Source organism: Macrobrachium nipponense, chromosome 18 (assembly GCF_015104395.2).
Source record: "Macrobrachium nipponense isolate FS-2020 chromosome 18, ASM1510439v2, whole genome shotgun sequence".
NCBI lineage: Eukaryota > Metazoa > Arthropoda > Malacostraca > Decapoda > Palaemonidae > Macrobrachium > Macrobrachium nipponense.
This window is the reverse complement of record NC_087211.1, coordinates 24525786-24553661: the sequence shown is the minus strand read 5'-3', so window position 1 is coordinate 24553661 and position 27876 is coordinate 24525786. Positions and strand designations below refer to the sequence as shown.

General features: G+C 40.0%; 1 protein-coding gene and 1 pseudogene across 2 annotated transcripts in view; both read right to left on the bottom strand.

The window, feature by feature from the left end:
- LOC135196928 (V-type proton ATPase 116 kDa subunit a 1-like) overlaps positions 1 to 27876 on the bottom strand; it is a 182908-nt gene that overhangs the window by 59282 nt on the left and 95750 nt on the right. For both annotated transcript variants that reach the window (XM_064223765.1, XM_064223766.1), the window contains exons 6-10: positions 23021 to 23147; positions 8986 to 9162; positions 8608 to 8820; positions 6780 to 6927; positions 6178 to 6317 (exon numbers count right to left, since the gene is read on the bottom strand). In XM_064223765.1, the coding sequence (XP_064079835.1) occupies positions 6178 to 6317; positions 6780 to 6927; positions 8608 to 8820; positions 8986 to 9162; positions 23021 to 23147 (805 nt within the window). The remainder of the gene's footprint in view (positions 1 to 6177; positions 6318 to 6779; positions 6928 to 8607; positions 8821 to 8985; positions 9163 to 23020; positions 23148 to 27876) is intronic.
- LOC135197351 (5S ribosomal RNA) lies at positions 12004 to 12122 on the bottom strand (annotated as a pseudogene).

The window sequence follows — 27876 nt, the reverse complement described above, 5'->3', positions numbered from 1 at the left end:
TAAGTTGAATGCATAAAATGGTATTTTACTGTAACCAAAATCAAAGCGATTTGGGCAGATCAATTGTAAATGGACAAATAATCATCCCAGATCAGCCGATCTCTCTCTCTCTCTCTCTCTCTCTCTCTCTCTCTCTCTCTCTCTCTCTCTCTCTCTCTCTCTCTCTCTCTCTAACCATTCATTTATTATTCTTCAAAAATATAAAAGCTCCCTCCCTCTACCTCAAGTTATCTGTGTATCACTGCCATGATGAATTATTTTGTTAATAATTTGTGCTAAATTTTATTGTGAAAAGCTTTGTTCTTTCATTTACTATTTTGTTACTATTGTTTACCTAGACCGTCTTACTCGGTGCACTGAACACTGGCTCAATTAAAACTTTTTTTTCTGTATTGCATTTGATTGTTTTCATATTTTATCATTAAGTTAAACTTATTGGGAAATTACCTTTTTATGTGAATTGATATTACTTTTACATACATACAGTAGTATCTTAACACTCTCTTCTCCTTCTCTCCTCAACATATCAAGGCTCCCTCATTCAGTCTCAAGTCAGCTGGGCGTGACGTCACTATGGTTACATACGATTTTATACATCTTTTATGCTAAATGTTATATTGAAAGCTAAATTTTATATTAAATGCTTTATACTTTTATTTATTTTGTCGAATATTATCAGTAAACTATATATTGTAAATGAAAAAAAAAATGAATACAGTTTAGCTTGTAAGACCCAGTAGGCCGTCGAATAAAAGTATAAACTAGATAATCAGTTAGTTTGAAGCACAAGTATTTGTTCGACAAACGATACAAAATTTTCTCGAAAATTGTTAGAAAACCGGAAAGTTCAACATAAACGTTCAACAAACAAGGTGCCACTGTATATGTACATGATATATATGTGTGTGTGTGTGTGTGTGCGTGTGTGTGTGTAATTAAATGGCTAATATTTCTAACTTGTGCAGCAGCTAAAAATTTTAATTCTCAGTAGTGCTTCTATTGTTTTTGTGTCGGAGTCAATGCTCCACCCACCTTCAGGGAAGGATGGGTACAAAACAGCTGAAGAGCTCAATTCGTTTATGCCCTATGACCATAAGAGGGGGAGGGAGGGCTCCAATTCTATAATAATTTGGTAAATATATATTATATATAAAACTTTATTATAAAAATGTAATTTGTATATAAGTAACTTACCAAGTAATTACATAGCTGAATCCCATATTGATAAGAGGTGGGATGCATAGGCATAATTTAAATCCCAAATTCTACAAGATAATATATTTGAACAAGGAAGATAAGCTGGCACTTGTATAAGTGCTTGTTGTACCCTTACCTGTTAAGAGAGCTGCTGCAGGAAGATACTGCCTCTGGCTGATGCTCATCATAACCATAGTGGGAGTAATGTAGCAAAGGAATATTCCAATTGATACAAACCAACAACAAAGGTTATGTAGCTCAAGGAGTTATCCATTGGGTTCCAAACCATAAAAAGGAGTGCCATTGCCCTGAGCGCATAAAATCTATAGACAACCACACAGCTTCTGTCACCTACACTAAATCAATCCATTACCCAACTAACTTAAAAAATAAAAACAGACTGATGGGTACTTCAGGTTCTTAGTACTGCCGGCTCCCAAAGACTCTATAGCCTAATAAGGGCAAAATAGGTTAAATAAGAGAATAACTCCTATGTTTCCTCCCCTAACACCATGCCACCTATAGACAAAAGACAAGAGTATGCTGCAACTATCGAAAATAGTTTCTACTTCTCTTAAACAGTGCAATGCAAGCACTGAACTGCACTTCTGAAATATTGATTGTAGAATCGCGTATAAAGACATATTGTGTTTAAATGTCAATGAGGTGGCCACTACTCTAATTTTGTGGGCCTTAACTTTCAGAGGGGGCAAAAGTTCGTTTCGAATTTGGGAGTGTGATCCTAAAATCATATCCCTCAGAAAGAATGGGATTGCATTCTTGGAATAAAGGTCTAGAAGGGTTTTTAACATAGCACCAAAGGTTACTTGAGGGACCTCTGATGTTCTCAGTTCTATAAGGATAATATCTTAAAAGCCCTCGCAGGGCAACAAGACCTCTCCTCTTCTTCTGGTCCGAGAATTTCTATCAAGTACTTGATGATGAAGGAATAGGGCAAAAAGCTTAGGAGCAGCATCATTTGTGACTATAAAGCCCAACATAAATGAGCATAGTGCATCACCTTCAGAAAAGCCAACCCTCTTGTTGATGGTATGTAACTCACTGACACACTTGGCAGTTGCTAATGTGACCAAAAAGAGTGTCTTCTTTGTCAGATCTCTAAAAGATATACTAGTCCAAAGAACTTCGAAAGGAGGGCTGGACAGCCAATTGAGGACCACATCCAAATTCCAGGCCACTGAAGCAATCTTGCGCTCTTTTGATGTCTTGAAAGACTCAAGTCAGTAATATCTTGATTCAACCCTAGTCCACGCATGTGTCAAAATACAGATCCTAATACAATGGCTCTGTATCCTTTAATAGTCAAGGTTGACAGAGCTCCCCCAGACTTTAGGAAAAGGAAATTTGCAATATCTGTCAGAGGTATGAGAAGAAGAGATGTAATTTCTGTGGAAAATTGCCCACTTTGTCTGGTAGACACTAGAAGAAGACTAGCATCTACACTTAGCAATTGCCCCTGCAGCTGGTCTTGAAAACCCTTTGCTCTGATGAGACATTTGACAGTCTCAATCCTTTCAGAGCTAGAGCAGATAGGTTGTGATGAAACCTGTGGAAGTGAGGTTGTTTGACAAGCTTTGGCCTCCGTGGTAGGAGCCTGGGGAAATTCTATTTATAGGGAGAGAAGAGGGAACCACTCTCTTCTTGGCCAAAATGGGGCTACCAGCGTTATTTTCAAATTCTGAAGGGATGAAAATTTTTTCAAGACTTCCCTGACCATGTCAAATGGAGGGAAGACATACAGATCCAATTTAGGAGCATGGCATCTGTGGACTATGCTTGAGGGTCGGGAGTTGGGGAACAGAGCTACATTTATGCCCAGTCCTTGGTTGCAGCGTTGCCTTCATAAGTATGACCAACATGAATATGTCTAAGAGGCTCTCCTGCCATGTCCAGGAGGGGGCTATCAAGAACCATGCCCACACTAAACATCAAGAGACTATCTCCTAGTATGTGATCATCCAAAACACGAAGATTATCAGGAAGGCCCCCGATGCCTGTTGGTTGTGCCTGCTGGAGGCGCTTCTCATCCAACAAATAAATACGATGCAGGAAGAATTTCTACTCCCCATGAGTATGAGAAGACTTGCAACCAACAATGACATTACCAATCACAACAACTCTAGGAAGACAATGCCCCTGAAAGAAATACTCCTAGAGCCAATGAAAATCAAATTATCCGTGACGTCACGCAGCGTGACACAATGCCCAGCAATGTCACTGCACAACTCAAGAGGTCTAGGAGGTTGGAGCTACGCAACCATCAACACAGCAGAAGTGGTTTAAGACATGACTCAAGCAACCAATGATAAACAGACTTACTTCCACCAGCCAATAAATGATCAGCATGGGGGAGACCCCCTCCTGACAACCTGGAATATAAGGAGGAAGGACACCACACCAGAAGCAGTCCACCCTCAGCTTCCTAGCCTTGAGGATGTCTGGTAGCTCTACATGAAAGCTCACTACAAGAGAGAGAGAGAGAGAGAGAGAGAGAGAAGAGAGAGAGAGAGAGAGAGAGAGAGAGAGAGAGAGAGAGAGAGAGAGAGAGAGAGACCATTAATGACTGATGTCTATGATATCGTTTATCTGTAAGAACTGAAATACAAATATTTAAACTGATCTTGACCCTGCATTTGAAAATGACCTCCATAGGTGCTCTACTAGCCTGTTTAAGTAATACCACTGAAAAAGCTGCTATTCGAAAAATAGAGAAGAATCTCTACATGCGTAACGCTGCTGAAGTTGCCATTACTTTTAATATAGTATTATTATTATTATTATTAGTATTATTTGAAAATATTAATACACATAGTAAATATAGTAGATGTATCATAAAAATCCTCTCATCTAGAGAGAGAGAGAGAGAGAGAGAGAGTTTTTTTACTTAAAAGTGAAATGGAAAGGTTATTTCTTTAAAATAGTGATATAATATTATTATTATTATCATTATTACTGTTATTATTAATTGAAAATATTAATAAACATAGTAGTACATACTACATGTACTATAAAAATTCTCTCTCCTCAGTAAGAGTGAGAGAAAGAGAATTATTATTTTATTATTAAATGTTATTTAATTTACACACAAAAGCTTGGAAAATAAATTACATACAAAAATTGAACGAACATGTTTGCAGGGTTTCTCCAGGATTTGAAAATTTTGCGTTTGTGTTCGCGTCTGTGAAATACTCTCGTATGATACTTAGTTAGGTTCCAATGAAAAATTTGCACTATTGTGAATTCGCGCAACTTGAACCGCATAAGACTGAAGTAATTACTCTATGCCCAGATCCTGGGCAAAGTGCAGTCTTCCCAATGAGGTATATCCTCTTGACCAGACGATACAGGGGATGGGTGAAAGTAGCCTTGCCTCGCTCTCTCTTAGCAGAGAGCCAGTCTTCGAATTCTTTCATCACTTTCTTGGATGAAGAAGAAAGAACTATCTTGGGGAACCTGGAGCTATATCCTGGGAGGCTCCTCATCAGGAAGGAAGCAGCAAGTGAGGCCGGGGGAGCTGAAGTAAAAAAAGGCCAGAACACTCACCAATAGGTAGCAAAGAAGCGCTGCATATGCTGAAAGAGGAGCAGCAGTGTCCTGGTTGATCTCCTCTTCACCCTCTATCGAGACCGGAGACAGGGATAAATCCAAAGCAGGCTTGGAGATGGGAGCTTTCTTAAGAAAGCTCATGATTTTATAAAACCATTGCCTGATGGGTGCCAAGGAAGGATCAACTTGATCCGAGGTGGGCGCTGTGCACTCAAGAGGAAGACAGGTGATGAACAAATTGTGCCGGGCGCTCAGGCAGTGGTGCCGGGCACTTGGAAGCTGGTGCTAGTGCACTGGAGCTGGGACTGGGATATCGGGAGTGGGCGCTGGGCACTTGAGACAAGACAGGAGCTTAGGAGATGGGCACTTGGAGTGGTACTTCTGGCGCTCTACTAAAAGGTAATCAGGTGAGAGCGTCACTGGCAAATCCCATGGGTGGGAAAGGAGTCAGACCAAGACAAAGACTGAGGGATCCACAGCATAGCTGCAAGAAGGCTGTGGGCTGCCGAAAGCCTACTTGTACCGCTGAACAGGCCACTGAGATGATGGACCAGTGTTGTCCACATGCCTCTTAAATAGGAACAGGCTTAACTGAGAGGGCAGCAATCCATGGACAAAGCCCATCAGCCTCCCTTGGACCTCTGGTATGTCTTTTCTTGGGGTTAGGGGAGTGGGACAGAGTGACCTTCATCTAGGAGAGCTGGAAGGACGGGAAGCCACCTCCTTCACTTGCACTTCACAAGACACTTTGTCCATTTGGACTTTTAGGGACACCCTTATCTCAAGACACTCAACTCACTACTAGGTTCAACTTCTCATTGAACCTGGATTCAAGGTTGCCAATGGCATCAGGGTCAGAAGCACGGGAGTATGTAGAATGATAGAAGAAGGGTTAGGAATAGGAGAAAGATTGTGACCAAGTGTAGAAGGAATAGCAAGTGTAAGATCTGATTTATGCTTAGGGGAAAAATCTAGGCTAACATACAGTAACTGCACATGGTATGTGCATCATAGAAAAACTTAGTCAGCCTAGACTTACAGCCTTCGCTGCAATTATGAACAACAGAAGAACTTAAATCAGACATAACTCATTTCAATTCAAAAAGCAAATCCAAACTGACAACCAAAGACTCAAAGGCTAAAATAAAGTGATAATACTTCCCGGAAGAATACTTAAAAAGACTAGTGAAACAGGGCTGCAGCAGCTAGATTATGATTTTCTTACCCACAGCAAAATCAGAACGATGCCACCGACGAAAGTCGTTATCCACATAATGTGCAATTGAAATGCTACCACGATTTTTTAAATTTAGGGTTACTGTGCCAGTAAAAGCTAAAGCTAAGTAATTACTTGGTAAGTTACTTATATGAAAGACAACTGTTTATACAATCCAGAAACAGGAAACATCTTACCTCATTATCAGTCTTCTTAGCAGATAATGGTTTCTCTCGCCAAACCATCCATGCACCAAAGAGGGCCATGATCATGCCATGTCCAAAGTCTCCGAACATAATGGCAAACAAAAACGGGAAAGTAATAATAGTATAAGGAGCTGAAAAGAAAATGAAATTTCAAATAAGTTCCTGTTTTACAAATGACAGTTAAATTTCACATTTTACAGCGTAGCAGTATTAATTCTACAGTAATATAATTACAAAGTAAACTTTAATTTCTCAAACAAGTCAAAATCATTAATACTCATTGTTTTCTTAAAATCTGACACCACATAGAATTAAGTCCAGCTTGATTTTTTATACTTATATTTATCATGAAGAAACTGCCATGATGTAGAAAACCAAAAACTAACTATACATACTGTCAATAACTACTGAACCAGTAATTCTAACCAAGATAAAAACCACCATGAGTACTAATTAAGTGCCATTATGTCACAACTGGCTTTTAACAGAAACCTACTTTCCTTGGCCCCCATGAACTTCTAAATGCAAGCAGCTGCTATCCTATCATCCTCTTTGGAAATCTGTAACTCCAAGACAAAACACTAACAACTTACCTGGATTAATCTCACGGTAAGTAGCAACACCATATGAATCAATTAGAGCTTGAAAAGCTTTGGTAAACTTGTTTGTGCGATGAAATGTAGGTGGCGCCTCTATAGTGTTCAGTCGGTTCAAAATTGCTGGCAAACTTCCACTTTTCTCCTGTGATAAGTATAATTTTATAAAACATATACTCTGGAAATACTCAGTTAAAGTATTTTGTATATATCTATGTATACGATTATCAGCAACTACAATACACACATTATCAACTATAGTTTTTAGATTATGTATAAACTTGTTGCAATCCAGCAAGACAGCTTTAGTAAGATAAAGTATTTACTATCAAAACTTTTGAAGATTAACCCTTAATGGACGGGTAAAATATTAATATGCAGCTCCTCAGGCCGGGTAAACTTTGAGGTCAGCCAATTTATGAAAAAACACATCAATGGAAAGAGGAAGATATTCAAATGCACATGTTGTATGAAACAAAATTCTAAAATATTTTCCCTATCTTCCATGAGAAGTTGAAAATGACTTTACAACCCCTTTGTTATAAGACAATCGTAAATTTTACTAACTTGTATACGTTTTTCCTAATAGATAATTTCATTTTATTTCGTAAAATTATAATTACGGCTCAAAGAATATCAAAACAGTTAAAAAAAGGAAGTCAGTAACAAATTCTTGGCATATTTGTTGAAAAATGTGTGTAAATTTACCAAGAGCGAAGATTCAGTAACTTTTTTTATTTGTACATGTTTTTTCTAATATTTCTTTGCACTTTTCTTTGCAAAATTACATTTACAACCGACATACTAACATATTTAGAAGCAAATTTACACAGACGTCATGTGAGACAGAGACGCAGTACATTCTCCCTCAAAGTCAAAATCTCTACAAAGCTTGCTTGAGCTGCTGACTCTCCATTTTAGCCGTGTAAAAGTTGCCATTAGTGAATTTATGGGCTATAGAAGTATTGGCACCTCTTTCCCACCCGATTCTTTCCAAATCAAAGGCTCTTAATACTACTTATCTACTGGATTAATCCGTCCACCTCTCCAAACCTGTTATTATTGCCCCTGAGAAGCTATACGTCCAATAAAGATTAAATCAGCAAAAATAAAGCACTTGCATTTTCTATATAACCTTAGTCATGAAAACAACTGACTTGAAGCATTTCATTCTTGGCGCTTTGAGTAGCAATAAGAGACATGAGAGAGAGAGAGAGAGAGAGGAGAGAGAGAGAGAGAGAGAGAGAGAGAGAGAGAGAGAGAGAGAGAGCATTGAATGCTATGTCTCGAGTGTGGAAAATAATACTTTGAAAATTACTGCAGTTATAAAATGAAAAAGTTGCATAAACTGGCTCACTATTTGTTTAAAACATAATATTGCAAAATCTAAAATACTAAAAATGTCAAAAAATGCAATTCATAATACAGGTACCAAATATATCAAATATTATGCTCTGAAATATAATATCCTACCCAAGTCTGCTAAACGTGGAAAAATAAATATTTAGTTGTACATCAAGTAAAATTACACAATCTTATAAAATTTCCTGAAACAAAAATATATATACACCTAGATATTAAATCTAAGCCAATCATTACATTCAGATATTTCCTTTCACTAGTAAAAAACATTAGTCTTCTTCCAGAACACCATAACACTTGAGCTACCTATGCCTGAAAGATAAATGATAAGTAGTAAGTGTATTCTTATAAGACAGAATGATAACTAGGTGTATTCCTATATAACAAACTATGAAATTTTAGCCAAAAAAAGCTTCAAAATTGAAGGACAACTGGTGACAAACACAAAACTTTAAGTGCTTACAGTGCCACGACGCAGAGCCAGCTGAACATCCTCAAGATTTACAACAGGGATCCAGCACTCAGCAATCAATCCATTTTGGATAACATCCAGGTTAAACATATTCAATGTATAATAAATGCTTTTTATTTTCCATACTTTCATCATCCAGGCACGAATGTTACGAGCTGCCGACACTAATACCCGATGACGGTGATCTTGGGTTTGGCTCAAAACCTATAATGAAAAGAAAACTATTCTGAGAACTTTTTTAAAGTGGAAATGACAAGAATTAGGAACCAATGGTTCTAAAAAACAAAAATACCATCCCAAAATTATTCATAAGATGAACAAACTATAATCTTACATATCAGCTTTAAAGGGCAAATTCATTTTACATACAGTGTTTAGATCATCCAAGCGTGTTTTCACACCCATTGCCATTTCTCGTCTATCAGCAGGAGCCTCAGGGCAAGGGTACATGGTAGCACGAAATCCTTCACAGATCTTTTTAACACGCATCTTTAATTGATCTCCTTGGAAAAAGATGATGAACACAGACTTGTATACTTGCTCACCCTGCAACAAAAAAGAAAAATATGAGGACTGAAATTTTATTTTTACTTAGAAGCTTAACAACCAAAAATTAAGATATACGTATCTCATCATCCCCAAGGTGAAACCTCATTTCTTTTAAAAGCCAAAGAAATCCAGCATGCCAAAAAAAAAAAAATCATCACATTTGAAAGGCTGTATAGTAAATCATGAATGCGAACACCTGCATCTAGAACTCTGATATTTTTTTATCTGTAAAGTGAAACTCAGAACAAAAATGAACTTGGAACCGGGTAAAATATCATCATTCAGCAATAAGACCAGAGTTAAATATGCAACTCTAATATGACTTGATATAATGGTTTTGTCTTAAATAAATTTATACTTCTATGAAATAAAAATTATTTTTTTAAAAATTCAATGACAAACTGAAAATGAAAACGAGATTGACAAAATTTCCTTGGTTTCTAAAAATTTGACATTAGCCGTTGGCTGAAGCTTGGCCATTCAAATTATCATTCCATAAACTTTGCCACTATGTATTGAGATTATAGGCAGTCCACGATTATCGTTGGTGTGTGCCGATAAGCGAAAACCACAATTAACCAAAACTCTGCGATTTATGCCGCCACCCTTATAAGCACCCTTATGCCACCATAAGGCACGATAAGGTGCCGATAACCGAAAGTGGCCTGTTCTGGCGCCATAAATTGCAGATTTTATGGCACTAGACAAGCGGATTAAAACCAGATCGCCGACAACTAAGACCGTCAATAACCAGTGACTGCCTGTATTATGTAATATAACTAATGGGTTTTGAGCATTAAAATTAATGACTGGATCACTTGGCTCTTGTAAGCTAGTGCAGATAATACAACTGCTTTATAAAGCTATTAATGTTGATCTATCACTCCCCAGCTTGAATGCAATATTCTGATAAGGTTTTAAGTATCTTTGCATATACCTATTACATGTAATCATCCCCAATTTTAATTTGAATAAAATATTAAACCTAACAGCTAAATTGTCTGTTTCATAACTATTTCTTTTCCTCTTACTTATACTAGTTCCATTTCACAGTTTTTTCCAGCTGCCTTCTCTAGATAACATATTAATGTTTGTTTTCTGAACAGAGAACTGATATTTAAGTCAACTTTAGTTTTGGCTAAATGACATTTTTATGATAAAATAAAAGTTTATGTATACTTACCATGTAATTATATAGCCATCAGTTACATTTATTTGCAGCAAGATTCAAATTTCTCGGTAGCAACACAATTGTTCTGTGTGGGTGAGCAGTATTGCCCCAAAACAAGACTGTTGGGAACGACTTGCCAAACAATCCTCATTCTGTTTATATTTATGTCCATCAGAGGGAGGAGGGAGGGCTCCGATCATGTAATTACTCAGTAAATATATATAAAATCTTATTCTATTATAAAAATGTAATTTTTATATAACTTACAAAGTAATTTCATAGCTGAATCCCAGTGATGGGAGGTGGGATACATGGACATATTCTACTCTAAAACATCAAGTCATGTAATGAATTAGAAATACAAAAAGTTGCTAGCACTGAAAACAATGCTTGTTGTTCCTTGTTAGTCAAGAGAGCCTGCAGTAGAAACTGCCTCTGGTTGGTGCTCAACTTAACCTGTAGTGGGCATGGTGGTAAATACGAGGGTTGCCTCTACTTAAGGGGAAGGCTTGTAATGGAGGAGTACTACAATTGCTACCAAAGCCTCATTAAAAGTTATGCAGTCAAGGAATTATCCAATGGCTAGCAGAACTTTAAGGTGCCCTTGCCCTGGGTGCACTACCAAAATAAAAACAACCAGATTATGATGTTTTCTACACAAATAAAACCACAACCCATCCACTAAGAGTGTTGGGTACGATTGTAACCCACCCCTCCCCAAAATTCGACGCTTCAATACAAAGTGAAGATGTAGTAGGAAAAAATCCTATGCTTTCTTCTGTGCTACTGTGCCAGTAACTAAAATTTGCAAGCTACTGCCAAAATTTTTAAAATATCGTTTAAACTCCCTCAAAATTATGAAAAACAAAGAACGATCATACTATCAGTGGGTTGATTAACGAATGGACATAAGGGGTACATAGTGCTTGAAAGCTAATGAGGTAGAGGCTATTCTGATGTCTTGAGCTTTCACTAGGAGGATGAATATACTTCTAAATCTGAGCATGTCTCAGAAGACAAAGTCCATTAGGATAAAGGGAAAGATTTTTTAAATCGAAGGATACAAAAAGCTCTTGCCCTAACATTCTGGGTTATGGATGGCCTGGGACTTCTGGCCTTTTCAGGCAATACCATACTATGCAGCTGGAGAGAGCTCTCCATTCCTCCTCCAATCCAGTGAACACTTCTGGCGCTTGGAATGAGCTGGCACCATGTTGCAGTTGCCACCAGGAGTTCCGATTGAAGGAAGAAACAAGCTCTTGCCATTACACCATAGGTTCTGGAGGGCCTTTAAAACTGAACATTCAAACTGGATAGAAAACTCTTCTTCTTTGTCAGAGATAGTGAGCACTACTGGGCACTCAAATCTTATCCAAAACTGTTGCCGGGCTATTGTTGGTTTGTTTGTTTGTATAGTGTTCTTACGTTGCATGGAACCAGTGGTTATTCAACAATGGGTCCAACGGTCTTATGCGACTTCCGAACTGCGTCGAGAGAGAACTTCTATCCCCAGAAATGCACATCTCTGACCCCTCAATGGAATGGCCGAGAATCGAAATCGCGACCACTGAGGTGGCAGGCCAAGACCAAACCGATCATGCCACTGAGGCGCTGCCAGGAATGCAGGGCACCAGATGATCTATGAACTCTGGTAAGGAAAATTCAGATACCAACTGCACCTGGTGTTCCCAGGCAGTCACCCATCCAAGTAGTGACCAGATCCAACATTGTTTAACTCCGCTGATCGGATGAGAAGTGGTGCATTCAATGTGGCATGGCCGTTGGCTGTTGTCTGGTGCTCCTGGAAGACACGGATGTCCATAAAATTCTTAAGGGAGAAAGAAACAGATCCAGGACTTGGATGGGTCCCTATCCTTGACTAAAATCCAAGGACAGACAAGCAAACCACATCTTCTTCAGGAACTTTAAAGGTAATTAAGATACGGATGCCAACGAACTATGTATCTATGTATGCTTACACATGAGTTATGCATAGTTTGATACCCCTTATTGGGATAATGCAAAAGAAACTTGGACGTCTTGCATAGGGAATGTAGAGCCTGAGATACTAGCTTTGGAAAGTCTATTCCCAGGTCTAGAAGATGACAAGAGAAGATTGACATCTATGATTTGCAATGGTCTCTACAATACGTCTAGAAAAGATCTTCAAATGATAATCCTCCAGACAGTCTGGATTCTGTTGGGGAAAGATCCGACTACCTTGGTAGATCTCTTGAAGTGTGTCCAAGAAGAAATGGTGGGGGAGGATCCTGAAGAGTCCGTCCACAATTTAGCAGGTTCAGGGACCATGATACTGGCCAGAATAGGCTACGCAGACAACATAACTTGGGGTTAGCCTAAGTTTGTGTCGCTCCTCCTTAACCATGATACAGGGTGTAAGAGGCCCACCAGATCTGTCTATAGCATGGAGTCTGACATGTTATAGGGATGGTATGGACCACAAAAGGAGGAAGACGAAGATTCTTTGAAGCGGCAAACAGGTCCAAAACAGGTTTGCCCTACAAATTCCACAGATCCCAGTAGTCGGGGGATCGACGGTCCCCTTCTGACTTCTCAGTATGTCTGAAAAGGCTTTAGTTCTATGAATCGATCAAGTGACTAGAATTCTTGATTAATCTGTCCACAGAAACAGGAATCTTCTTATAGAGGTTGGGAGATGTGGGGTAGAGGCTAGCAGCATGTATAAAACAGAACTGCAGTCTTGTTTGAATGGTTACCACAGTTTAGGAATGCACTAAGGGCAAAAATCATAAGTTATGAGAAGAAACTTTCAGCTCTATGAGAAGGAATTGAAGGATCAATCTTTCTGGGGGGAAACTTCCAAAGACTAAGTACAGGTGGGATGCTGATAAGTGAAAACCGCCATTAATCGAAACCTGGCAATTTATGCCACTTATAGCGCCATGTTACAATTAATGGCATCTCTGTTAGGTGTGTTATGGTGCCGTAAGTCTATAATCGGCACCTTATGGCGCCGATAACTGAAACTCGGCCTGTTATGGTGCCAGGAATCGTCGATTTTATGGCGCTACACAAGCCTCATAAAACCAGATCGCCATTAACAGAGTCCGCCGATGACCGGGGACTGCCTGTACAGGTAGCTATAAGTATTTAAATACAAAAGGAACAAGGACTCCAAAGAAAACCTGTGCTGTCAAGAGGTCAACATCTGGCAAGGGCACAGTAACCTTATGTTAAGAGTATGGAGGTGGCTGCCGAGTTCTAAAAAGATAATGACAAGCATTATGAAGGGTACTCAGACGAAGGCAACAGGAGCTCGGGATGGGTCCAGTTAAATGGGAATTGACACCTTACAGAACTGGACTGATAAGTTGTAAGCTGCTTCTCTTCTTGCTTGGGTACTCAAGAAGGGTCGTTCAACCAAGAACAAAACTGCAAGAAGGTCGTGAGAAGAGGCTAGCTTTTACTGTTGACAGGAAGCAGAGAACAGCTACTGTCAACATGTAAATATTCAACAGAATGAAAAAGCTAAGATACTTAAAAGTGTTTAGTCTTCATTGGAAACCTCAGAACTGATAGAAAATTGAAGGACGCACTGTAAAAGTCCTATTAGGTCTGTCCAATCTGGCAAACATATTGTGGGTGCCAGAGTCTAGAGCAGGGTCACCACTAATGTTCGGGGCACACAGGGGAAAAAGGGGGCAAAACTCTTGGGCCATCTGAAAACAGTTTTGGCAGAAGGAAATACTTAAATTGAAGACAAAAGACCCTTGTCTTACTCAATTAAATGAAAGCCAAAGACCAACCATGACAGATGCTTGGATTACTAGGAAATAGCTAAAAGAGGCAGCTTCCTTCAGCAACTCAACAATTCTGACCCAGAAGTCTTTCTGGAGGTAGACTTAGTCCCTGTTCAATGGGAACTGGTGCACAAGACAGGACAAGCGTGTTCTTAAAATTCAGGAGCTGAACCAATGAGGAACTGGTGCCAGACACTTCCCACTGGACGCATGTCTTAAGGCACTGGTCAAAGGAATAAATATACATATATATTAAATAAATGGGGTTGATAACCTTAGCTCTTGCCGGTTAGAAATAGATGCAAGACAGTGAATTCCTCAAGGTGCCGATGTGACACAAACAGAAAAACACGCCGTGCGCAATACGAGATCGTGAACACATTCCAGAGATACGAGGTAAACCGTGGGAAGGTTACTTCAGGTAGCCTAGTGCGTCCAAACGTGTACGAGATGGAACCGCACAGAATTGACTGGCATGCACGTGTTCATGTGTTCAGTAGCATGTGTGCATCCGTATGTCTGTTGGTGGGCGTACATACGTACAAATGATGGAACAGTGAATGAGATATAATCTCTAGTATGTTAATTAACAGGGCAATTAGACAACAAACTGTCATACTGGTCACAAAAGACTTTGGCATAGGAGGAAGACGCTGAGATCCTTCGAAAAGATGGATTCGAAGTCACCATTTAGAAAAAATGGATTTCACTAGACTTGTGTAGACTTTTTATTGAGAGATAGATTATGAATAGTCAGACAGAAAGAGATAAGAGGGATACTTACTTAAATATGATTTCGGGAAGAGTATGGTGATTTAACGATTTTTTAGATTTTTTAGATGTTCTTTAGCTCATTTTATTCCATTTTCATGTTAGCAATTTTGGGAAATTAAATTTCATTTTTGTAATAGCAGGGGTTTGAATTCACCCAAGGACTTAATGATTGATTTTCAGCTAGCTTCAGAGGTGACACACACAGGGAATATGAAAGGTAGGTTACATTTCCCAGTTAGGAGTTCTCTCTCATTATTTAAATGAGTGTCGTTTTGACCCTCATAATATATGGATCCCTCAGATCCCACTGGATGCATGGATCTCTCGGATCCCACTGAATGCATGGATCCCTCAGATCCCTCTGGATGCATGGACCCTCAGATCCCACTGGATGCATGGATCCCTCAGATCTCTCTGGATGCATGGACCCTCAGATCCCTCTGGATGCATGGACCCTCAGATCCCACTGGAAGCTTGGATCCCTCAGATCCCACTGGACGCATGGAGCCCTCAGATCCCACTAGACACATGGTTCCCTCAGATCCCACTAGACACATGGATCCCTCAGATCCCACTGGTTGCATGGATCCCTCACATGGACACACGGATCCCTCGGATCCCACTGAACGCACGGATCCCTCGGATCCCACTGGACGCACGGATCCCTCGGATCCCACTGGACGCACGGATCCCTCGGATCCCACTATACGCACGGATCCCTCGGATCCCACTGGACACACAGATCCCTCAGATCTCATTGGATGTACAGTGGTACCTCGAGATACGAAATTAATCCGTTCCGAGGCGCCCTTCATATCATGAGCTTTTCACATCTTGGACCGCATTTTACATGTAAAATGGCTAATCCGTTCCAAGCCCTCCAAAAACACCCCTGTAAATTTCATAATAAAGCTAAACTGACCTATAAACAATAAAATACTACAACAATTTGGACCATTCAATACCTAACTTAATACGTACTGCTAATATACCTGTAAATAAAGTGTATTAGTGTACATGGTATACAAGAAATACTGTACGTACATATGTAAGTATGTAGTAAAATGTGGAAGCTTACCTTTTGAGTGAGGCTATCTCCGAAAGTGGCGACAGAGGAGGACAAACAGCAGATACGTACGTACACTTAACTTTACCAAATACATACAAAAATGTAAGGAAAACATAAACTAAACTTTACGAAACATTAACAAAACTGTAACACTCAACTTTACAAAACACTAAAATTAATTTTTTTTTTCTTTTTTTTTATTTTTACATTTTTTTTTACTTTTTTATACTTTACTTTTTTTAATTTATTTATTTATTTATTTATTTATTTTTTTTTTTTTTTTTTTTTTTACAAAATTTCAACTTCTTCACCACTTTCAACTTTGTTTTTTAGTATCACTTGGTTCTACCTTTTTTGCTTACTACTCCTACTAAAGGCCTCTTTAAAAAATAACTATCCAAGGAAGATTGCTTCTGCTTACTTTTCACATTGTTCCTGAAACGACTCGGCAAACGTCATCGAACTGTGCAAGCATATGACCTGTGTAAGCCTTTTCAGGGTGTCTCTTTTCTATAAATGATTGCACCTTATGAAAAGCAGCTAGAGCAGCCTTAATTTCTGCCATTGTCATAAGAGTCCTCATCCTCCTCCTCGCCGCTGCTAGAGAACTCCTCTTGAACGACGTTATGTTGCATGGCCTCCAACTCCTTCAAGTCATCCGTCATAAGCTCCTCTTGGTGCTCCTCGAGAAGGTCATTGATGTCGTCCTCGTTGACGACCAGCCTTATGTACTTGCCGAGTGCAACGATCTCGTCAAGATCTGGTTGTGAAACAGTTTCAGGATCAACTGTTTCTGAATCTGCAGCACCAGCTTCGCCCACGTCGAATCCCTCCAAGTCTCGGGCGGATACGCCATCAGGCCAGAGTTTCCTCCAAGAGGAATTCAAGGTTCGCCTCGAAACCTCCTGCCAAGCTTGGTCGATGAGTCGGATGCATATTACGATATCGAAATGCTCCTTCCAAAATTCACGCATGGTGAGGTTTGTGGTAACGGTGATGTCGAAACATCTCTTGAAAAGATGTTTCGTATACAGCTTCTTGAAGTTCGATATCACTTACTGGTCCATGGGCTGGAGGAGAGGGGGGGTGTTAGGCGGAAGATAAAGAACCTTGATGAAGGAATACTCAGCTAGGCCAGGAGGGTGAGCAGGGGCATTGTCCAACACCAGCAGGCATTTCAGAGGGAGGCGCTTCTCTTCCAAGAATTTCTTCACTGTCGGGGCGAAACACAGATGTACCCACTCAGTGAACAAAAGTCTCGTTACCCAGGCTTTCGCATTAGCCCTCCACATCATTGGAAGCTTCTCCTTAAGCACTTTGTGGGCCTTGAAGGCTCGAGGAGTCTCGGAATGACAGACAAGTAGGGGCTTCACCTTGCAATCCCCACTGGCGTTGGAACAATGTGCGAGCGTAAGGACTTTGTTCCAAAAAAGGCCAGTCTCATCACAGTTAAAGACTTGCTGAGAACTGTAGCCTTCCTTGATCATCATCTCGTCGAACGTCTTTTTAAAGGCTTCAGCCGCTTTTGTGTCCGAGCTGGCCACCTCCCCATGCTGCACCACCGAATGGATGCCAGTCCATTTATGGAATTTCTCGAACCACCCATGCGAAGCCTTGAACTCTGGGGTTGGTGTTGATGTCCCTTCTCCTCAGTCGTCTTCGGCCTGGGTAATCAAACCGCCGAAAATAGCGCTGGCCTTGTGGGAGATTCCCGTCTCCATTATCGTATCGCCAGCAATTTCTTTGTCTTTTATCCAGACAAGAAAAAGCCTTTCCATTTCATTGTGCACGTGGGTCCTCTTGCTGGACAAAATAGTCACGCCCTTGGAAGGTGTAGCTGCTTTGATGGCATCCTTCTGCTTAAGGATGGTGCCTATTGTAGACGGATTTCGGCTGTATTTCTTGGCGATCACACTCAATCGCACACCAGCTTCATACTTCTTGAAAATCTCCATCTTCATCTCCAAAGAGAGCATCCTCTTCTTTCCGTGAATTTCAACTTTCTTGGGACCAATGACTACGTATATACTGTACATAATTATGTTATGTAGTACGTATACGTATGCAGTAAAGTTCTCACACAACACGATAAAGTATACTACAACAAAATCACTAATGAATTTATATTAATAAACGAAATTGTTAGAACAAACGAATACCGCGTGCATATAGAAACAATGCTGCTACCGAGTGGCCGAAAAAGCACGCCGCTACGTAAATGCATCATGGGAGGGATGCTGACCAATAGGTGGTGACTAGCATCAGGAACCAATGGGAGAGCAGGAGGACGGTGGCGAGTCTACTCAGTTGGCGACGTGCGAGTTTCAAAACTGTTATCGGTGGTCCAGGCGAATCTCGGACTTTACAGCAACAACCTTTCGTATCTTGAACAATTTTCGTAAGTAGAGGCGTAAAATTTTTCGTATTTGCTTTCGTATCTCGAGTTTTTTGTAAGTTGAGCCTTTCGTATCTCGAGGTACCACAGTATATCCAACTGGATGCACCAATCTCTCGGATCCCACTGGATGCACAGATCCCTCGGATACCATGGATGCATGCATCACTCGCATCCCACTCGACACTTGGAACCCTTGGATCCCACTGGACACGTGTCCCTTGGATCCTCCTGGATGTATATCCAACTGGATGCATGGATTTCCCTGGAAACTGCCAAGACAAGTAATCGTCGAGGTACCTCAGCGAACGGATCCCCTGAGCATGGGCCCAACTTGACATGAGAGAGAAGACCCTTGTGAATACTTGAGGGGCTGTTGTCAGCCCGAAGCATAGGACTTTGAACTCGAAGACCTTATCCCCAAGAGAGAAGAGAAGGAACTTCCTGGATGTCGGATGAATAGGGATTTTGAAGTATGCATCCCTTAAGTCTATCGACAGCATGAAGTCGCCTTCCCTCACGGCTGCCAACATCGAACGCAGGGTCTCCATCTTGAACCGTGTCTTCCTGAGGAGGAGAGAAGTCGAATGGCAGTAAATACCCCACCCGAAGGACATCTACCACCCACTTCTCTCCCCCATAACTCTGCTACTTGACCCAATGGCCGGCCAGGCTACCCCCAACCAATGGCACAGGAGAAGGAGAGACACCTAACCTACCGACGACCCCCGTTACCTCTGCCCTTTGGGCCCCTTCTTGGCTTAAAGGATCAAGAGCGAAAGGGACATTGGTCCTCTGACCTAGGCTGAGTCGAACGGGAAGGCCCTGCCAAAATCGAACTCCTCAATGGCCTACCAAGCAACAATCTTCTCGACTGCTGCTGGCTGAGGAGGAGGAGGAGCCGGACGTCCCCGAGGACAAAACTCCGACTTAGACACGGCCTGGTGCACCAGTCTGTCTTTGGTGTCAGCCCGGCGCCGGTCTATCGCATTTTCGAGCTCGGTCCGATGAAAACAAAAATTGGGACTCCAACAGATCTCCGTTTCTCGTTTCTCAATGCCAGCAAGAACTCTGTGTCAACTGATCTCTCCATCCTAAATAAAGCTGCGTCTCTTCTAATCAGGAGGAGGTTAGCCCATAAACAACACTGAGGTGAGCCATATACAAAAAAGCCTTGCCTCCAGACCGCAACAGACTGGGAAGTGAGGATGCACTCACCAACCCTTCTGGGGACTTGTCAGAAGCTATCTTGGCAATGAGCACAGACCAGAAGTCCAGCCAAGAAACCGTCTGTAACATGGAGGCTGCCGTATATTCTAATGTTGAGGCATCTAATGGAGACAAGGATGGAGCCACCGACCTCACCTGCTCCAAAGTCAATCCCGGCTTTAGGCAAATGACGTCTGGGTTAAGATGACGCGACATAAAAAATGCAGAGTTCGTAGCATAGAATTTCCTATGTCTCGTGAGAAGTGGGGGTAATAGCTTGGCAGAGCCCCTACAGCGAAGCAAACTGTCCCGGTCCGAAACAGAGGCGTTAACCTTATGCAAGACCGACTGGACGTGCCCCGACAAGGGAAGCTGAAGAGATGATTTGGGATCCTGCGTAGCTCCCACTAAGGCTTCTAAACAAGAAGGAGTGTAAGACGACCGAGCCTGAGTCCTACTTTCTATATTATTGAACCCACGAATGAGATCAACAACTTCCGAAAAGGAAGACAAAAATTCTTGTGTCTCCCCCTCCTCCTGCTCCGGCAACGGAGACTGACGACGAGAAGAATGTGTAGGCTCCTCTAAGGCACCTTCCTCATTAAAATTGACGGAAGGATCAGCAGCCAAACAGCTCGAAACACCAACTAACCTGTCTGAGCTGGGAGGCAAACACTCCTGCTGCACCAACTCCGCGCTCACCACCTTCAACCTCTTGTCAGGCGCCTTGAGATCCTTACGACGCTGAATAGGCCCTGGAGAAGTAGGAGCACTTGCATCATGTGCACGGACAGGGGAGGTTGCAACACGCTCCCGATGTGTACAGACGGGGGAGGTTGCAACACGCTCGCAATATGATGCAGAGGATGAAGCAGCCACTGCAACCTCTTAAGCACCGCCTGGCATATAACCTCAGACTGCTCTGCAAGAGCAGGCTCCGATGGCATGGAAGGGAGATGCAGCGAACTGGGCGGCAGATGACGTCACGGCTGAGAGGGACAGTGCAGAGATGACTGGGAGTGACGTCATCGATGGAAGTGACGTCACAAGTGGTGATGACATCAAGGCTTCCCCTCGGTCTGAAGGGTAGGCAAACGCCACTGGCGGAGGGATACATGACTGATCCCGTGACATCATCAACGGGGCTGATGCCACGGCTTCCCTACAACTCAAAAGAAGCGCAACAGTCACTGGCGGAGCAATAACAAGATGGCTGACTTCGGCTACCCATGAAGACGAGGCCGGGAGGAGGGGGGAGGACCTGGCCAGCCTGAGGAGGGGGGTAGCGAGCCTCCATAAAGTGCGCTAGCAACCCCTCCAAGGACGGGGGACCCCCAAACCCGAGTGTCTTCCAAATCACCACCATCTTGGACGTCTCCGAACTCTGGAATAAATGAGAACTATAAAAAAAGCCTCCCCCTTCCCGGGAATCAAATTAACTCCCGAAGAAGAAGGGGCGCCATTACAAAAATCAGTCTGGGGGCCTCCCGATACTTCTAGTGACAAATCACTGGAAGAAAAGGAGGTAGGAGACACAGGCACAACACTACTGTGGGGGGTGAATACTGCAGGAGACGAATCATCGGGAAGAGGTGAAAAACCTTCCCATGAAGGAAGAGTCGAAACCCTCCGATGCTCTCTCTTGCTAAAAAATTACTTCCACTGCTCTTTAAGCCATGCCCGGCATTCCGTGCAAGGATTGGTTATAGTACAAAAATTAGAACAGCACCTGCTACACGTGATGTGGGGATCGGTCGCCGGCGAAGCCAAAAAACGAGAACACGGAAAACCTGGAATTCCAGGGCACACACGTTGACGAGGTCAAGAAGGAGCAGAAGAAGCCATAATATCAGCCACAGACACACACACACACTAAACACAAACAAAACGGGCAATGAACCGGGTAAAGGCCGAGAGAGGTCAACCACGACTCTCGCCCAGGCAGTTAAAGAAAAGACTGATGCGGTGGCGTAGGTGCGTGGTCCTTGACCACTCTTCACCCGATCTACACATACATTGCCAGATATCACAAGATTCCTTGCTTTCATCTGCTTTTAACTGGATCCAGCAAGGCGCTACAAATTATCTTATTGTTAACACCGAAGGTTTGTTCAAGTATGAACAAAGGCCATTTAAGGAACCATCTGTGTTGATTCAAGCTCATCATATGCACTGCTGTGGCAACGATCATGTACGGATCTCGGCTGTTGAGAGCATCCTCAGTAAAGTCCATCATAACTAAAATCTCTCCTGCTACATTATACCTTTTTACCTAAAGAATTCGGAAAAGGAAAGGGTGATAAGTTTAAATTTACTGGAAACTTGCTGGAGTAGTGAACTCTATGAGGCAAAATATGTGATATAATTCAGAATTTACTTACAGAAATATTGATCTTGCATAAAATGCCTTGCAGAAATTCACTTCATTAGAATAATCATTATTGAAATTGGTTTGGTAGCAAAGCAATGTTTATATTATTACGCTACTCAATAACAAGTATATATTGCTTGCTTCATTCACGCTACTCAGCAACACAATGTTTACATCACTTCGCTACTGCAACAACTTTACGTTTTTGTGTTTTTACTCTTTGTGAAAATGGGTTAAACAAAAGATTGAACATCCCTACTGAAGCAGTATTCAATAACAGATCGTAAGCGAATGTAAATATCTGTCTGACAACAAACCACTGCTTACGTTATAGTCTGCCACTCGGCAAGGGGTAATTAATCAATTAACTACAATTTTGCTGAAAAAATGAAAGATTGATATACTAAACGCCATTTAGAAACAACAAAACAAGGGAAAAACTCATCCTGAAGCTTTCTGCTGAAGCTACTCAACTTTTGGCCTGAATACTGAAGTCCGATTAAATAACTGGCAAAAAATTAACAACTGCTGCCGACACTCGATGTCATCACCAGGAGTCGCAGAAAATGGAACAATGATTGTTTGTAGAGTTGTTTCTAACCATCTCGTTAGGAGGCAATACTGGTCACCTACACAGAACATTGGTGGCGCTACCGCAAAATTTGAATACAAGATGCTGCGAATAAATGAAACTGATAGCCATGTAATTACTTGGTAAGTTACTTATATAAAATTGGAGATTTATTAGGTGTGTCACAGATTTGATGCAATGTAAAATAAAGCAGACATCCTAGTAAGCATTACCTTTAACCTCTGTTGGCAACTTCCTTGTGATCATATTAATTCTCAATATACTAAAAATTAGTGTGCTCTGCTAAGAACACTACCTTTAGGAGGTCCATTTCATAGTCTGTGCTTTGATTAAGTATCATCTAATACATGTGAGAAAGGTAAAAGTTGAATAGTTTTTAAAGAATATTGGCAAGTGTTCTTGACCATTATCAATTACATACTTAACTTTATCTATTTTGATTCAGCATTAGTTTCTCTGTCAATTGACAATAATAGACAGTTCTACACTTACCGTTACTGGATCTTCAAGCGGATCTTCTATTATGGCTTGACGCAAAAACACATTTCCTCTACAAGCCCTCCACAGCATCCGCTCAAAAGCTGGGATTCTTTCTCGCAAAATGACACCAGCAACAAATCTGAAATGTCACACCAATGAGCAAATAAGCAGCTGAAATATGCACTTATTCCCCTGTTCCCTATAAAACTTACGAAGCAGAAATAATGTGATATCTACCCATGTCTAAATATAATGCTGTCATTACTTTACATATACTGCATGTCTAAAAAAATATAATTTCTGAAAAAGCAAAACAATACATTTTAAATTTTGAATTTTTTTTTTTTTATTTGACAGTGAAACCCATGTGTTGAGATTCTTGCATAAAGATATGAGATTAAACTGCTGTCAATACAAACCTAAAAATAATACACTAGAAATATAAATCAACAATGGTTATGCATGCAATTTATGTATAAGAACTAAACACCAATTAATTCATTTTGATTCACTCTAATTACAGACATTACTTTAATTATATATATATAAATAAAAAAAGAAAATTGCAATGCATTAAGTGGTTATCTTACCCAAATAGTGCAAGGATCAGGGAAAAGTCAAGTATGGAGTACTATAGTACAATTATGTTAATGACTTTATAAAAGATACAAGTTAGTTGGGTTAATAATATTTTTAACACTGAAAATACATTTCATCTTAATGCTGGAGATGAAATTTTCTATACAAACAAAGAACAGCTTAAGTTTTCTGTCTTTGTATTTCACTTCAATTTGAACTAAAGGTAAAATTAACAAACTAAAGAATGAAGGTGAAAGTGTTAAAGCATTAAATTATTCACCATTTACATAAGCAACCTGATCTTTACGGCTAAAATATTTACAATACATTCCAGTATTATCCTGTTACCAAAATGGAATTCACACAGTGGATTAAGTTTGCCTCACATTTACCCAAATAGAACAAATTCTGACAAAATGTTCATGACATTGTTAATTGAATATTTGCTGCACACCAGTTATGCAAAACAGCAGTTTTTCATTTTAAAATTTCATGATATTTAGTACTTTTCCCTTTCGTGAGAATTAAATTTTTAAAAATTATGATTCAGCATTTCATAAAAATGGACACAAATAGCTGTTATTTTAAAAATGTTAGCATAATGTACTGCATATCTGTAGTGTTGTTAATGTAATTTCATTAGGTTTGGTGTTTTGACTTTTGAAAATTCTCTTCCCAAGTTACATATTATTATTATGTGTAGAGACCAATTCTAACATTGCTGGGGGAGCTGATAGAACTGAAGTAAGTGTTCTTATTGTTCTTGTACTAGGTTGTTCTTAAACTTTGAAAAGGAGTGGAGGTTGCAAATATGAAAGACCTGTTCCTTATCTCCAACATCTAATCCCACTAAACCAAAACACCTCCCAATTAAACCTACACCATTCAAAATGCTGTAAAATTCATGGTTGAGATTGTCTTCAGTGAAAATTGAGTAAGAGAGCAAATGTCATTCAGTACAAAACTGACTGGTCCATAGTGGTCATCAGTCTACAAGATTATATTTGGCTGATCTGAGAACGAAAATCATGCAGTGAACCTAAACTGATTAAATTATTCTAATTTCACTGCCAAAGATTAAGGCGATCTTTAAGATAGTAATGATTCATGTATTTAAAATAGCCCTCATACAGAAGATGAGCATTCCAAGTTTGCAAAGCTTCAGCCACAAGGTTAGATAGTAGTCGTACAGTTGAAGACACTTAACGATCTGAAATGATTTATTTGGATAACTGGTCAGTGGATGTTGTGTCAGATGAAAAACTGGCTCTTTTGCACAGAATGGGATTTAGCCTCAACATGTACATCATCATACCAGCCCAGTGGTTCACAAGGCTGGGAACCAAAAAGTTACTATCAATGCAATTTGAACTTTTTTATGATGAAAAGAGGAAAACCCTTTACAAAGACATACGACTACTCTTACAGATGAGAGACAAATAGAAGTGAAAGTAGTAACTGCCAAGAAAGCTATAGCTCATTCCCACAAATCCAAAAGTGGTCCCAAGTTCTGGTAACAATTAAGTTTCTAAAGCCATAACACTTGCTTTCTGTAGGGAGGACATACTGTGGAATTCTAGGATCATATTAGAAACTGCTCAAGAAATATGGCTATGCTATGAAAACTCCATGGATTGCAGTTTTTGAAATCCCTAAAAACCTGATTTCTATTTGATAATAGTCAAACCCAACATCAGTAGCTAAGGACATTTCAAAAACTAGTAATAATGAAAAAGTCTTCTCTCTCTGCTGTCACATGATCCAGACAATTTTACAAGAGCAGTTGTCCCAAGAACAATTGGTGTAGTTTCTTAATTCATAGTTTGTTTTGGAAATATTGCCATATACAGGTACCAGATTATTTACTTAACAGTAAATAATACATATTTCCTTTCAAATATGTTATATTTGAAATAAATCAAAATAGAATTGAGTATATATATTTAACATATCAAAGATAATTATTTTTCAAAGTAAGAAAATTATACAACCAATTCTTATTTTATTTTCAACTAAGCCTTCACGGCAGCAATGACATAAGTATTTGGAAGTTGGCTTTGCTGCCACTCGGGTCAAGAGTCAACGTATTGTACTGCACCAGGACATCGTCAGTTTGTCACCTACAGCCGACAAATAATACATTAAGCCTGTCAATATTCTTTAATGGCAAAGTGTGATCCAACTCATTTTGCCCTTTGATCAATAAAATAATTTGCATGACACACTTAGTATTAGTCCTAATTTTGACTTCTGATTTTCACACCTGATTAGCCTAAGTCTATTTTTGGGAGCACTCTCTTGTATACACAATGTAAATACTTACATTGACAATAATATATACATTAACCTGTTTTATTTGATTATTCCTGTTAGCCTTGTTTTATTGGCCATGTTCTTTTTACTTATCCTTTTCATTATTGCTTAATATAATTTACTCAAACATAGATGTCAAGTCAAAAAGCAATCATAAAAATCAAACAAATACAATTTAGTCTTTTTTTTTTAAATCTAATTCCTTGCATATCACCCCGTCAAGCTGATCATCCAAGACACACTGGAAAGCTGAGGGAGTCAAAGCTGACGAATACGTTAAGAAAGGGCTTACTTTCATAAAAGCTATCTTGGGTTTCTCTTTCTGTAGCTATTAATTTCTTCTAAACAGTAATTAATTAAAATCAGTTTCACATGTATACCTAGACCTACTGCCATAAGCATTTTGAAACTTTGACAAAAGAGATTTTACATTGCCGCAAGTGGTAATGTATCTTTGGATATATTTTCCTCATTTACGTAAGTGGAAATGCATATTGTACAAAAGGAAAGCATTGTTTTGTTGAAGTATTTGTATTTAGTTAGGAAAAGGGCTGTACGTATTTAGTTATTTCATGTATTAGTTAGTAAGTGCATGTAATAGCTTTAACTGTCGACCTTTGGTTGTTTTTTGTTGGTCTGGTAGTTAGCTGAATAAGTTTGGTGGTTCAGTCAACCACTGTTTTGGGCATTCTTGCTATATCAACCAGACTGTGAGGTTGTACGAAAATGACTCACGGACTCAGCCATAATTAAGACGCAAGAAGTCATCGAGACCTCTGTATCGTAATAATTTCAGGATTCTCTGTTCAAAGTTCTTTTAGGGAAAGTGCCTTTAGGGGATATGCATATCTAGAATAAGGGTAGTTTTCTTGTGATGTGCTTTGAATAAGGGTTTCGAAGTATGTATAGACTGTGCTGGAAGCCAGTCTCATATAATTCAGGCTAGGATAGCAATCTTGTCATTCACAATAACGAATCCATCGTTCACAATCACCCTAAGTTAATATCATTTATGTATTAATGGTACACACAATGCAATGTCATATCTCAAATGTCAATTAAAATGTGTATAGTAATCGTAGGCTATGATTTGGTTATGTATTCACATTTCAAGTCACCTTAGGCTATACAATCCCTTGTGATTTGGAATGCTCTACTTATTACTACTAAGCAAGTAGTAATAAGCATATTTTAAGTAGCTGAAAGGATAGGAAATATGAAAGGTGACTTTCTTGTTGAAGTCTATTTCAGATATTTTTACAATAAAAACCTGCTGTTGTAATCAGAGGTTGTTCTTTGACAGTTGAAACAATCATACAGGGTGTAACTAGTTTATGCAAATGTTTTGGGAAATGAAAGAAAAAGTACTTTTGAGCAAAACTGTTCTATAAGCATTTGCGTTATAAGGCTTAATTTTTCAGCGTGGGGAATTTTAAAATAACTGTTATCATTAGTGCTGCTTTCACACAATGGAGTTGGTAGTGAGAATCTGGAGTAGCCAGAGATGTGGGGGAGCGGCGGTGCATATAGAAGGAGGATAGAGGGATTAGGCCGCTGTGAATAAAGTATCTCCCGATAAAATGTATTATTTAAGTTTTGAAGAAAAAAATACATACGTCATCGAATCTGTTTCCCTCCCTATCAGTGGTATACTCACTGGACACCAATAAAAAAAGAAAAAAGAAAAGTAAGCCTAACTGAATCTCCCTTTCATCAAAGGTAAACTTGCTTGTTCATTAGACACCTATCGATAAGATTTGTCGGCTCCTGGGCACGAACCATCGAAACCAAACAAATCCAGGACGACAGTGAAGCTTAAACCCACACCGCCACCGCAAGAGGCTATAAGTTTATGCCGTCTCTCACCTACAAATACCTGTCGCTCTCAGGTATTCGTTGTTTGGAGACTGCATCATCCCACCTCGACCTCGATAACGTTGTAGTGCTTTTGATAGCCCGTAGCCATCATAGAAGTC